We start from the raw sequence: 15,161 nt of genomic DNA on the forward strand, positions 1-15,161 counted from the left end.
GCACATAGCGCGGCGCACAGAACAAAAGTAGGCGTAACACGGGGCGTCACACGCAGAATGGGGAACAACTCGTGAAAATGTGGGCGTCACGGGGGAAGTACAGGAGGCAAGTGCGCACAACGCCCACACGCTCACCTACAACACGTATTCATGGAATCGAACAGCACGGCCAAAGACGCGCACAGGCCCATACATGTCCGCCACACGAAAGCAGGCGGTAGTGTCCCTGCGCAGGAAAAAAATGTGCGCCAAAGTCCTACACGCGCGAGAAGGCCCACACGCGATCGGGCCTGGGGGAGCGTGTGCGTGTATTTCAGGGGTGCGCGTGAAGTCCCACACGCGATTGGCCTGGGCGTGTGTATTTCAGGGGCTTGCGGGTGTTTTCACACGCGATTGTCCTGGGCGCGTGTATTCCAGGGGTGCGCGAGAAGATTCACACGCGATCGGGCCTGGGGGAGCGTGTGCGTGTATATCAGGGGCTCACGGGTGTTCTCACACGCGATTGCCCTGGGCGCGTGTATTTCAGGGGTGCGCGAGAAGATTCACACGCAAACTGGCCTGGGGGAGCGTGTGCGTGTATTCCAGGGGCTCGCGGGTGTTTTCACACGCGATTGTCCTGGGCGCGTGTATTCCAGGGGTGCACGAGAAGATTCACACGCGATTGGGCCTGGGTTAGCGTGTGCGTGTATATCAGGGGCTCGCGGGTGTTCTCACACGCGATTGCCCTGGGCGCGTGTATTTCAGGGGTGCGCGAGAAGATGCACACGGGATCGGGCCTGGGGGAGCGTGTGCGTGTATTCCAGGGGCTCGCGGGTGTTTTCACACGCGATTGTCCTGGGCGCGTGTATTTCAGGGGTGCGCGCGAAGTTCTACACGCGTTTTGGCTGGGTGCGTGTATTCCAGTGGTGCGCGAGAAGTACCACACGCGTATTGGCTGGGTGCGCGAATCCATTGGACCAAAGGCCCTTACAGCGCAGGCGCGTCTGTGACGTGAACTGCACGTCCTAGTATCAGCACTTGTAATAGGTCCTTAGCACGTATACGCGGAAGTGACGTTGGACGTGTGGTCCGGTTTAAAAGGTACGTGTAGGACGTCATTTCCTTGTACGTGCTTTTCGTGGAGAGCGAGTGGGTGAAATCTGTACTTCTTGTCGGTTCACACGCGAATTACTTCACAGCGTTTCGAGTTCGTACTCCCTGTTACCTCTGTCAGATTTTATTTTTTCTCTGGACCTGTTCCCTCAGACAGCGTTCACTTCTCCTGTAGTCCTGTCTCCTCAGACAGCGTACAATTCTTCTTTTGGCGGGGGTGTTGCCAACGCGTGCGTGTACTTCACGCACTTTTTCCAGGCAGACGGTGAGTTGCGCACCGATTTTCCAACAGTGCTTGCCCCGTGTGTCGCGTACCCCTTCAGAGGTCATTGTAGGCTGCGTGTGACACGCATACGTTCATTATTGTGTTTCTGGGTGCCACAGCGTAGTGCGTGTTTTTGTTTACACGCACGTGGTCTACGAGGGGTCGCTTGCACGTCATTTTCTGTAATTGGGGTGCCTGTGCATTGCGTGACCCGTCATCTTACCCCAGGGGTTCCATTCAGCCTTACAAGTGCACTAGGGTACGAATATCATCTAGTACCCTACCCCTTTGACCCCCAATTGCCCAGGACAATACTTCCCTGCTACTCCCATACGCACAGCTACATCAGTGCCATGTCTGGGAGGCGAGCAAGAGGTAAGGGTGGCAAAGGTGGCCGACCCTCAAGAGGTGGGCGTGGTGGGCGCGGTAGGGGACGTGGCCGGGATTTGCAGGCTACCCCTAGCACCCCACGTGTGGAGGACCAGTCAGGGAGACCCATGCCCCCCCCCATGGTTGAGGAAAACGTGGCTGACACCATCGATGCTCAGCCCTTGTTGGACCCGTCCATTGTGGCACCTGACCTGGCACAGGCTGACTCCGAGACTGATTTCCAGGCCACGGGTGGCCATGCCAGTCAGTGTCACCAGGCCACGTGTATCAGGGGCAGCCATGTCATCTGCTGCCCCAAGTAGGCGGGGTGGGAAGGCTGCAGGGGCAGCTGCAGCTCCGTCCACCCCAGCTCTGACTCTCCCAGCCAGGACAGTGTTGGTCCCAGTCCGTCAGTCTGAGGTTCCCCCTGCCACTATCACACTCGAGCTAATGCCTGCAGGAAGTCAGATGGTCAGTGTGCCATTGCACACTACGACACAGTCCACCGGTGCTCCTGCCCCGAGTGGCCAGAGCGGCATATGCCACTCACAGTCCCCACCACCTTACAAGAGGAAGAGGAAGAGTGCACGTGCACTACAGGCTGATGCCCCAGACACGGCTACACAGTCCGGCACGCCGAGGAAGCCTAGCTTCAATGATGCCGAACTGAATCAACTTGTGCAGTATGTGTCCGATCATGACGCCGAAATGTTGAGCACTCCAGGGTCTAGGATCACACCTGCTCGCCATCAGGCACACTGGCAGGCCGTCGCGGACAGCATAAGTTCCCTTGGGTTTATGAGGCGCACAGCTACCGAGTGCTACAAGCGATGGAATGACCTGAAGCGCAGGGCAAAGAGTAAGCTGGCCTCAAGTCATGCCGCAACTCTGGTGACTGGAGGTGGGTCTGCAGTAGAGGACATTGAGCTCACTCCACATGAGTATGTCGCTGGGACCTACGTCACAGAGGAGCAGATCCAAGGTGTGGGAGAACTTCCAGATTACGAGGCATTGTCCGGTGAGTGCACATGCATGTGTGTGTGATCCATGTGTACGTTGCATGTGGGAGGGGTCCAGGGTGGGTGCCAGGTCAGGGTGTGTGTGCCTGAGTGGTTTTGGTCACCCATCTGCTTCATCCAATGCATTTTGCCCCCCGGGATTTGGGTATTGCTGTGTCCCTTCTGGCCACAGCAGGCATTTGCCACTATATTGCGCCAGTTGACCTTGAAGTGGCAACATGCAACAACATTGTTCCGTATTTCGCTGTGCACGTTCTGGCTAATTGTAGGAATACCCCCAGTTCGATTGCACATCACTCTGCCCTATTCTCACAAATATGACATGCCTATGGTACATACCAACTGTGGGATGGCACTGCTAGCCAGCATGCATCTGATGTGTTGCCCTTCCATCTTGGTGTCATCAGTGTCTGACATTTACCCCCCCTTCCAACTCAGTGACAGTGCATGCATGTGAGGGACATAGTCATGTGGGACATGTGTCTATCAAGTACATTTCCTGTAGCTTGTCTGGCCTATTTGTGTGCCATGGTGCTAATGCCTGTTTCCATTTTCTGTCTTTCATGTTTTTTCAGAGGATGACGCACTTGATGCTGTTGAGGGTGAGGAGATGGTGCTCACCCAGGAGGGATCTCTGACACGTCCGAGCACGAGTGGGGGACGTGGTGTGTTGGTGGGTGAGAACCCACTCTTGCTGCAGGGCATTCTCTCCAGAACTCTTTTCAAGTGTTGATTCGGATGAGACCCATGTGGATTCGCAGGTATGTGTTCATGGAAGGGATACTGTTCTGTCTGACCCACCTGCACCAGGGGTAGAGCCCACAATGGGGATGTCAGTGTTGGTAGGTGCGCCTGTGGTGGTTACGGATGCAGGGCCACACTCCGCAACATCTGATCCTGTTCCTGGGCCAGAAGATCAGAGGGGAAATGCAGTCCTGCAGCCTCAGGCAGTGCCGACACAGCAAGGCGCAGTTCGCCTTGCCCCAGACAGGTGTGGTGCCCGCCAACGCGGTGGCCGTCCGCCGCCTGGCAATACCGTATGGGAGCAATCCATATATGGTATGGCCAACCAACAGGCAGCATCATCAGAAATGATTGCTCAAGCCATGGACAGGGTGGCCACTTCCATTGTCCCCCCAGAAAGGCAGAGGGAGCTACTAGAGCAGGCAACAGCCTCCATTTGCCAATCAGTAAGGGAGGACATGTTGGCGTCCAACAGGGACAGACAGGCGGCCCTGGACAATCTGAGGGAATCAATTTCTCTAGATGCCCAGGGACAGAGGGAAGCCCTGAGGGGGGAGGTCCAGCACCTCAGGCAGACTCTACTGGACCTTGAGGCTTCCACTCTCACCAGGACAGAACAGCTGCTGGAGCGCGTCACCCGTACGCTCTCGGCAGAGATGCAGGCAACTCGTGCGGAGGTCCGGGCAACACGTCGGGTGTTGCATGGGGATCTCCGCACCATATCCCTCCAGAACGAGGCCTTCAACACCCGCATGCTTGCTGCAATGGAGGACCACACCAGGGCTTTGCGTGGGCTGCCTCCAATAGCACCACCACCTCCTGTGGCAGCAGCAGAGGTCGAGGAGAGCGAATCCAGCAGTGATTCTCCCACAAATTAGTAGCCGTGCAGGCCATGAGCCCATGGAGGTGTTTTATTTTCGCAACATTCACCCAGGTGGCTGTTGGTGAGCATCCTGTCCTCGGACCTCCTGGGTGGCCTCCCCCACCACCTCTGGCACCCACATGGCCATTTTTGATTTTTGCTTTTTGATTTTTGAGGTGCAGTGTGTTGCCTTGTGTGGCTCCCGTGGGCTTCCACTGTGTTCCGTTGGGCACATGCAGGCTTGTCCTGAGTTTGGGTTAGATGCTTGGGTTTGTGAGGCACACACCCCTCCTGCTTCCCATTTCCATGGGCTTGCAAAGGGTGTGCCCAAGTGACAGTGCATTACACAGTGACGTTGGACTCCCATGAGCTATGTGGCCAGTCTGTAGTCAATACTGTGTATACATTCCTAGTGCATATTGTAGTAGTATTGTACACTGCATGGTGTATTGATGTGTGCTTGTGCTTCCATGTCTCCCTCCTAATTTGCAGGGTCAGTCCTCATGTCTTCACAAGCCCGTCTACTTTGGAGATGGAGTTCATGTTGTTAGCAGTGCACTCGCAGATGTGGCTGGCACCAACACTGTACAGTAAGAGGTGGTCGATGTGCTGGCATCATTAGGTTGTAGGTCAACGTATCCTTTAGTATTTGGTCATGTTTGTTGTTATTTATACATGTATGTGGGCATACTGTGTGTGGGCAGTTTCCATTTGGGACACTGTACTCTGTGGCACTTGTGTAATGTTTGGGGTATGAATTTGTTTGCTCTCACATTGCATGGCATGCCATGGTGGAGATGAGTGTGGGCCTGTTGGCAGGTGCCCCTCACTGCTGGGGGGTGGGGGTGCAGGGGGACATGGATGGGGGCCTGGGGGGGAGGTGTTGGGTGACATGGCACTGTTGTCATGTACTATCTTTGATGGTGGTAGTGATATTGGCATCATTGAAGTGTGTCTTTTGATGACACAGTATTGGTGGTGTCTGTGTAGGTAGGGTGGCACACAATGGTACACTTCCAGTTGTACAGTCTCAGGCTGGTATGGCTGTGATGCGTGACTCTCCATTGAGGCATCATCTTTGTCAGAATGAGTCATCATTGATTGTCAGCTGGTATGTGCCAGGGCTGTGCCCACTCCACAGGGGTGTGATTTTATGTGAAGTAATCAGCCACCAGCTGCGTGCGGGCTGCCTCCCCCCGTGCCCTTTCCCCTCCCATGCGCAGCGGGCGTGCTTGTGGTTGGGGATGTGGGGGCACCACCATGTCCACAGCCAGGCCCCGGCGTGTTGCAACGTTGTGCAGGACACATGCTGCCACTATGATCCTGCACACTACTGGGGGAGCGTATAACAGCTGCCCGCCAGAACGGTCAAGGGAGCGATGACTTGAGCACTCCGAATGTGCGCTCCACTATGCCCTGGGTTGCAATGTGGGCTGTGTTGTATCTTACCTGGGGTGGCGTGGTGGGGTTCCGAATATTCGTCATCATGTGGGTGCTGAGAGGGTAGGCACTGTCCCCTGGGGAGGTGGTGATGGGTATCATTAGTGGGGTTGTGACATTACTCAGTATCTGACATGCATGCACGCGCAGTGGCATTTATACTCACCGAGCAGCCATGTATCGCCATGCCGCCCAGCCTCTATGTCCCGGTTTAGGGTAGACATTCTGTAGATGAAGCTGTCGTGGGTTGAGCCTGGATAGTTTGCATATACTGAGGTGATGATTCCCTTGGCATCACATACTACCTGGACGTTGATGGAATGCCAGTGCTTGCGGTTTCTGTAGATGTGCTCAGTTGCCCTGGGGGGACGTAGAGCCACATGGGTCCAATCAATGGCGCCTAGCACTTTGGGGAATTGTGCCACCCTGTAGTATTCCTGTGCGACAGCCTGCCTTTCGGCAGGTGTTTTGGGCAGGTATATGTGCCTGCAGACTGATGGGCGTGCAGTGATGATGGCCAAGACCTGGTGTAGGCAGCGTGACTGGGTGGCCTGTGACACCCTCCCCACTATGGCACTTGTCCGCTGAAATGATCCAGTGGCCAAGAAGTGCAGTACATTGAGGACCTTCTTCAGGGGGCTGAGGGCTTGGGAGCAAAGGGTGGGTGATGTGAGGTCATCCTCCCACTCACTGACCAGGTCGAGTATAATGTGAGGTGGAAACCTGTACCTCCCATACACCTGGTCATCAGGCATCCCAAAAAGGCTGGTTCTGGGTGTGAATATTCTGGCCCGGACTATCCTCCTCCTCCTGCGATATCCCACGGCCACTACTGCTAGGAACGGTATATTCATCCTGGCGCCTGAGCTTGTTTGTTGTTTGCGCGCACTTTTATGCTGTGCGGGTCAACGTACGCCTGCTTCCTGCTGGCGTACGTGCTTCCGGATTGGCCACGTTCGATTCCATGAATACGTGTTGTAGGCGAGCGTGTAGGACTTCCCGCGCACCCCTGAAATACACGCACGCAGCCCAATCGCGTGTGAAACCACCCGCGAGCCCCTGGAATACACGCGCCCAGGCCAATCGCGTGTGGAACTTCCCGCGCACCCCTGGAATACACGCACGCAGCCCAATCGCGTGTGACACCGCCCGCGGGCCCCTGAAATACACGCGCCCAGGCCAATCGCGTGTGGATCTTCCCGCGCACCCCTGAATTACACGCACGCAGCCCAATCGCGTGTGAAACCACCCGCGCACCCCTGAAATACACGCACGCAGCCAATCGCGTGTGAAACCACCCGCGAGCCCCTGGAATACACGCGCCCAGGCCAATCGCGTGTGGAACTTCCCGCGCACCCCTGGAATACACGCACGCAGTCCAATCGCGTGTGAAACCACCCGCGAGCCCCTGGAATACACGTGCCCAGGCCAATCGCGTGTGGATCTTCCCGCGCACCCCTGAATTACACGCACGCAGCCCAATCGCGTGTGAATCCACCCGCGCACCCCTGAAATTCACGCACGCAGCCCAATCGCGTGTGAAACCACCCGTGAGCCCCTGGAATACACGCGCCCAGGCCAATCGCGTGTGGAACTTCCCACGCACCCCTGGAATACACGCACGCAGCCCAATCGCGTGAAACCACCTGCGAGCCCCTGGAATACACGCGCCCAGGCCAAATCGCGTGAGAAACCACCCGCGGGCCCCTGGAATACACGCGCCCAGGCCAATCGCGTGTGGATCTTCCCGCGCACCCCTGAATTACACGCACGCAGCCCAATCGCGTGTGAAACCACCCGCGATTCCCTGGAATACACGCGCCCAGGCCAAATCGCGTGTGGAACTTCCCGCGCACCCCTGGAATACACGCACGCAGTCCAATCGCGTGTGAAACCACCCGCGAGCCCCTGGAATACACGTGCCCAGGCCAATCGCGTGTGGATCTTCCCGCGCACCCCTGAATTACACGCACGCAGCCCAATCGCGTGTGAATCCACCCGCGCACCCCTGAAATTCACGCACGCAGCCCAATCGCGTGTGAAACCACCCGTGAGCCCCTGGAATACACGCGCCCAGGCCAATCGCGTGTGGAACTTCCCGCGCACCCCTGGAATACACACACGCAGCCCAATCGCGTGAAACCACCTGCGAGCCCCTGGAATACACGCGCCCAGGCCAATCGCATGAGAAACCACCCGCGGGCCCCTGGAATACACGCACGCAGCCCAATCGCGTGTGAAACCACCCGCGCACCCCTGAAATACACGCACACGCTCCCCCAGGTCGCGTGTGTTACTTCTCGCACTGGTACAGGGTTGGCGCAGCCCTTTGCGATGGTTTTGCGATCTTGATGGCTTTTCCTTCCGCGAGGGCGTTCTTGGGGGCGTAACTGGCGCTGCTGCAGGGTCGCTGCGATACTCTGCGCCACGGCTTGTTTTGGAGGATTATTCCATGAATACGATGTGCGCTGAAATGGATTTTATCGCATGCGGCTGGCGCAGACATTCGCACGGGAACACTCTGCGCCAGCCGCGTGCGATACTTTTGACTGTATTTCCATGAATCGGCCTGAATGTGTAATATTGTCTTTTTTAAATTAAGGCTTTGCCTACAGACATTAGAAATGAATAATGTGTATTGTTACTGGATTTTATAATATTTTATTAGTGCTACGTGTAGGACAATGGTGCCTTGGCGATCTAAACCCAACCCTGACATACAAATATATGCTTCGATCTTACAATGGACCTTCACTGCCATTCGAATAGCAGACTAATGGGGATTTGGTAACAAGCTGATTGAGCTGTTCCTTATAAAACCGTGAATTACGGTTCTAATAAACAGCTCTGAAAAACATCTATTACTCACATGTTTAAAGAAACACAAGATATTATAAAAATAATTTTATAATAAAAATAAAACCATGGATGCAGACAACAGGACTTCTATATGTGTAGTGGAGGTTGTAATGCAGATGATTTTAATATATCTGTGTCTCATTTAATGCATTAGTGGATTTGATCAGCCTATCAAGTTTTATATTCCTTTTGAACTTATTTTGATCAGTTTTACCTGACTCATTGCATCTTCATGATTAATATATTTTTTATTGAATAAGTTAAATAATATCTTTTGTAATATATCAGTCGGTGTTGACATTTTATCTTCTGTTGTATTCTACATGTACTTTTATGGTTTTCTCGCCAAAATAAAGTTTTTTTATGACTATAGTAATAGACATTGCAGATTCAAAATAGCACTTGATCAACAAGAAACGGTAGAAAGTGAGAAATGTAGGTAGTACAGACCATGTCATACCAGAAACTAGCAGCTGTTAAGTTAAGATGGTCAATATCATACAACAGAAGAATCCATGCATGTAAAACACCCAAAGTAAAACCTCAATTATATGCACAATACAAAAAATGAATCCATACCTAAAACATTAAACTTTGCAAAGAAAGCAGGCGATTTGAAGTTGAGCAATGGTAGTAGAACTACAATCAAGTAAACTGGAACAGTCCTTGTTTTGCTCCACCACAACTCAAACTGTTGCATTTCTCCAGTGTTATTGGCAAAATAGGCCTCCAAAGTATTGTTCGTATGGTCACTGGAAGCAGGATTTGGACAAATAACTGAAATGAAAACAAATGTACATTTAGAAAATTAGTGCGAGCCCCCCAACCCCATGACAATAAAAATAAGAGCTTTGAGCATGCTTGTCATTAACATAAACAAGCCATTTGCACAATCCCCTCTAACTCAATGTGTCAACGTCATCAAAGAATAAATCAAAATACCACAGAAATTTGGAAAGCTATTCTCCTTTAACCAAACGCACAGTACACAACCTATCCATTAGTTATATTTTGCACAAAGCATCTCTCACCATCTGCAACTCCATGTGTGTACTTAATGTGATATTTTACCATGGCGACTTTGTTGCTATAAAGGACATGAAGCAGAACACACGAAAGCAAATATATGCATGTAGCCGAGGCAGGAATAAACCTTTCCATCATAATTGCCTTTCAGGCCATAAAATGGACATAATGTTGATTATGCTCGATAACTAGATAGAGTTGAATGTCTCTGTGAAGAATAATAGGGCTAAAAAACAAGCAAAGTAAGCAGAGTTTGTTGCATCCTGTCTATCCACGAGCAGGTCCATTTCTCCTGTGTCTAGTAATGTCTAGAGCAGCTTCCTGACGTGTTTTAACTAAAGTATTAGTAACAAGTAGAAGTATTGGGAACATACTGCCTTCAACACAGTTGAACAATCCCTTGGTTTAGAAAATGTCATTCAAATACATCCAGCAAGTCCCGTCTCTGCAGCAAAGCACCAATATCAGTAGAAAGCTTTTAAGGAGCACAGGCAACCCCTTCTCTGGCAAATATTTGAAATGTTACTGGATGGATTTACCCCTAAACAGTCAAGAAATGTAAGTAAACGATAATGGTGCAGAAGTAAGAGGCTGACACACAGGTGGCATGGTGATTGCCAAAAACCTATTTAAATGAAAAAGAAAGCAAACCCCTATCTGTCCCTCTTATTAAGAAGGGTTTCCCTGCCTCAACTAAAATACAAAAGAGTCTGTCAGGATGTCCATAAATCAATAGTCCTCCATCCTTTCTCAAAACCCCATTTGCATCCCTTACATTCCTAATTAAGCAAATGTTAAGACGGGTTTTCTTGGGACTGAAAAATGACTCCCTTCTTCTGGACTGAGGGTTCGTGTTCACCTCCTGATGACGAAATGCATTCTGCAAAATGTGCAAAACAAAAGTTCCAATAGTTCTCTTGGGTGGTTTCTTCATAAACAATAAAAACAGAAAACAAAGTCTCTCAAAGTCACTTTTCCTTGACGCAATACCAGGCGGATGACTCCCTCCTCTTCAGTTCTTCACAGGCTTAATTCTACAGTCAGGTGAACTCTCTGCTTCCCCTGACTTCCTCTGGGGTGGTCTTTCCCACTTCACATAGTACCAGGGGGAGTGTTTTCCTTCCCCTGGCTTTCCCTAGTATTACAGTTCACAATGTCAAGGGGATGTCTCCCTTACCCTGGCATTTATCAGGCTTCTCAAGGCAGTTTGCAATTCCAGAGGGAATGACTCCCTTCCCCTGCTTTGGCCTTTATCAGGCTTTACTTTACATAGTTCATAATACCAGGGGGAATGTCTCCCTGGTTCTATGTGAAATGACCTTTAAAAAAAAAAAAAGTCTCAAAGAAAAAGACAGTTTTACTTTGACCAATTTACTTTTGATCGGAAAACCGTCACTGTAAAGATCTTTGTCTCTTGAGACCTTTAAAATGCATTTTTCCCTTTTCTTAAAAAAAATAGTTGTGGGGTGGGGAGGTTTCACCCGCCACCCTCTCCCGTGGAATTTCAGCCCCAGCCCCCTCCCCCAACTCCACCCGGGGTTCTCTCCTATTTATGTTCCGCTCACTGTCCCGCCAAGTACGAATGAAAAGGAGATGCACCACTTCTTGTTGGGGGATCCCGACCGCCGTTTCTTTCCTTCGTACTTCTCTCTGGCAGACCTGGTTCACTATCCTGCCAAGAACTGCGACTATGACCGATGTTGACCTTCGTTATTTAGAGTGGCTCCCAGAAACTTTTCTTGGTTTCTTCCTTGGGTGTTCCGGAAATTAGGTTTGTTCCAAAGGATTTCCTTTCTCTCCCCGATTGGCTGGGTCAGGGTATCCCACTGCTCCCTTCTGAAACACTTGTGTATAGGCGCGTTACAAATGCCATATCATATCCCTTCTGCCCCTACCAACTGCCCCGGTCAGCCATGTACCTTTAGGTTATTTCCCAGTAGGTTTTGGTTAGCCTAGGGGTCTTTCGACTAGACTGCTGCTGTTCCCTCTGGCTAAACAGTCCTTCCACGTTGGACCGAATGGGTGCACCACCATAGACCTGGTAAGTCCCAGTTCTGCAGCCCCTTTTGTTTGCCAACAGCTTGAGCATTCCACCACGCCTACGGTTCCTACAGGAAAGGCTTCTTTCTCTTCCTGGTTTTCCCTCTTCTATTTTGTTTTGGCCTTGGCCAACAGGAATTTGAAAAAGACTAGACTGCTCCAAAGTGTTTTGAGGAGTGCTCTTAATACCTCTGCACTTCTTCCTCATGCCAGTACTTGTCATAAGCATCCTACCGGGGTAGTCTCTCCTCTTCTTCGTCTTAGTAGTTAAGGGAGTCATGCCTAGGTAGTCCCTACTCTTCCACATCTCAGTGAATCTTATTGGGCATGGTAATGTGGTGTACCGCAGGTGTAGGCGGAAGAGGGGTAATTGGGAGAAGGTTCATACTGCGTTCTCCCTAGATGCCTGTCCCTGCTCCTGGAGGAGGAGTCTCTCCCCATGACATTCTGGCACTGTGTACCACCCCCACGGGGACTATTGGGTAGCGGCCTCAACTCTCTGGCCTCATGGGAAGGGGCTCCCACTCGGGTGAAGTGATATCTACTGATGTCACAGACTTCGTGCCCAAGTTGTTTTTGCGTTATGGCTGTTCAAAAACTGCACTCTCTCTATGGGAAAATAAATGGACTGAAAACTGTGAAACTGTTGTGTTTTGTTTTCTTAATAACTTTTTCATTTGATAACTTATTGTTCCAAAGATTTGCAGTTTGGGGGGTGGGACTGGGGTGACAAACATCGCAATCCATCTAGCTAGTCAAATGTTATTATTAGCAATAGAATTTTGGGTGAAACTTGCTGCTTTTTCATTTTTGAAAATCCTGTCAGCCTCTCTGCTGCAATGCACTATTTCAAAAACTACTGGCCGCAATAACCCCAGACACACGGAATATCACATACCTGTAATAATCTTGCTGATGGTTGTATCTGCTTAGATTATATATGCTTTGCATAGACCGACATCTAGTGGTTGGTGCAGAGTATTACACAATTTATTTCCAAATTCGATAAGGACGTTGGCTGTGCACGTTTGTAATACTATCCCTACTGTGACGTGTACTGCACCCATGATCCTACACACAGAGGTCCTGCGATTCTTTTATTTCTGACGTGAGGTTGCATTAAGTGTTTATGGAGTGTTAGCTTATGCCGTGTTTAGTAAGGAACAAGTTACTTACCTGTAACTGTTGTTCTCCAGCATGGGTCTGGCATGGATTCACATGCTCATGAATATTCCCCGTCGTCAGGCTGGGAATCCTCGGTAAAGAAAAAACCAGTATCAGTTTCGTTTCTGATCTGTCTTTCGTAGTAATAACCAATCACTGGTCTCTGCGTCATACTAACTACAGCCAATGACTGCCCTCTACCTAAGCACCGCCTCTGGCAGCCATCTTCAGATTTGGAAGCACGTGAAGTGGCAGTATGACCAAGTGAAGAGCCGCAGAGGGGTAGGCGGGAGGGTTCGCATGTGAAACCATGCCAGACCCATGCTGGAGAACAACAGTTACAGGTAAGTAACTTGTTCCTTCTCCAGCATGGGGTCTGGCATGGATTCACATGCTCATGAATAAAGAATACATAGCAGTACACACATGCACAACCACGGGAGGTGGCAAAGGCTCAACATTAAGCATTGCATCAAACTCAACATTAAGCATCTTACCTCCTCACCAGGCTCACCTCAGGCGAACAGGTTGCGCAGCACTGCTTGGCCGACCCTGGACTCCTCCCTGGAATCCCGATCGACGCAGTAGAACTTCGTGAAGGTGTGCGTCGACCTCCACGTAGCAGCCCTGCATATGTCCAGCAGGGGCACACCAGAAAGGAACGCCGTGGTAGCTGCGATCGCTCTGGTGGAATGGGCTCTCGGACGGCCGGGCAGCGGTCGGTTTGCCAACCGATGACAGTACATGATACAGCCGGAGAGCCATCTGGAAATGGAAGCCTTCGAGAGAGCCTTCCCCTGATTGACAGGTCCAAAGTTCACAAAGAGTTGTGACGTCTTCCGAAAACACTTTGTGCGGTCCACGTAGAACTTCAGCGCTCTAGCCACATCCAGCGAGTGCAAAGTCCTCTCAGCCGGCGACGAAGGCGACGGGAAGAACACAGGCAACACCAATGGTTCGTTGAGATGGAAGTCCGACGGTACCTTGGGCATGAAGGAGGGGTGCGTCCTGAGCACTACCCTTGTGTCGTGAAAAGTCAAGTACGGGGCCTTGCAGGAAAGGGCCTGGATCTCTCCCACCTGTCGTGCGGAGGTGATGGCCACAAGAAACGCTGTTTTCCACGACAGAAACTTCAACGGGGCCGAGTGCAGAGGCTCGAACGGAGGTCCCATGAGCTTGGTCAGCACCACGTTGAGCTCCCACGCCGGGGCCGGAGCCTTCACTGGCGGGAACGATCTGAACAGTCCCTTCATGAACTCTTTCACCAGACGATGAGACCACAAGGACGTCCGTCCCGTGGTTCTGGTGTATCGGGAGATCGCAGCAAGATGAATCTTGATGGACGCGTGTGCCAGTCCAGCTTTGGCCAGCGTCATCAGGTACGGCAGAACTTGGGGAGCCGTAATCCGTAGAGGGTTAATCTTCTGTGCGTGGCACCAGACAGAGAACCTCTTCCATTTGTGTCCGTAGCATTTAAGAGTCGAGGACGCCCTGGCCTTTGCAAGAACCTCTCTGCAGTCGGCCGGTATGTCGTATCCTCCAAACTCTAGCGCTGCAGGAGCCAGGCCTGCAAGTTCAGCGATTTCGGGTCGTGGTGGAGGATGGCGCCTCCTTCCCTGGAGAGCAGATCCGCGTCCACCGGCAGCTTGATTGGCGGGGACGCTGACAAGTCCAGAAGGTCCGGGAACCATATCTGCCTCGGCCACGCAGGTGCGACGAGGATCATCCTGCACCGTGACCTCTTGAGCTGGTTGACGAGCCGGATTAGCAGTGGCAAAGGAGGGAACGCGTAGAGGAACAGGCCCTCCCAGGGGAACGAGAAAGCATCGCCCATGCTCCTCGCCTGGGGAAACCTGCTGGCGAACCTCCGGCACTTGGAGTTCGTCGCCGTCGCAAACAGGTCGATCTGGGGTGTGCCCCACCGTCGGAAGAGGCGATCCACTAGATCCTGCCGTAGTTCCCACTCGTGGCACGAGCGCAGCTCCCTGCTGAGTGAGTCGGCAATGGTGTTTTTTATCCCTGCCAGATGAAACGGCACCAGAAACATCCCTTGGGCGACTGCCCAATGCCACAGGTTTTGCGCCTCCTTGGACAGTGCTGGGGACCTGGTTCCGCCCTGTTTTCTGATGTAAAACATGGTGGTGGTGTTGTCGGTGAAGATCCTCACCACCTTGCCCTTGAGGGACGGAAGGAAGGACCTGAGGGCCCAAAACACTGCACGGAGCTCCAGGACGTTGATATGTAAGGATTTCTCCGTCTGGAGCCAAAGGCCCCTTGCGTG

General features: G+C 51.9%; 1 protein-coding gene across 3 annotated transcripts in view; it reads right to left on the reverse strand.

Moving 5' to 3' along the window:
* SLC38A9 (solute carrier family 38 member 9) overlaps positions 1 to 15,161 on the reverse strand; it is a 1,177,634-nt gene that overhangs the window by 552,407 nt on the left and 610,066 nt on the right. For all 3 annotated transcript variants that reach the window (XM_069627285.1, XM_069627284.1, XM_069627286.1), the window contains one exon: positions 9,230 to 9,427. In XM_069627285.1, the coding sequence (XP_069483386.1) occupies positions 9,230 to 9,427 (198 nt within the window). The remainder of the gene's footprint in view (positions 1 to 9,229; positions 9,428 to 15,161) is intronic.

Source organism: Ambystoma mexicanum, chromosome 6p, assembly GCF_040938575.1.
Source record: "Ambystoma mexicanum isolate Mex_15411 chromosome 6p, UKY_AmexF1_1, whole genome shotgun sequence".
NCBI lineage: Eukaryota > Metazoa > Chordata > Amphibia > Caudata > Ambystomatidae > Ambystoma > Ambystoma mexicanum.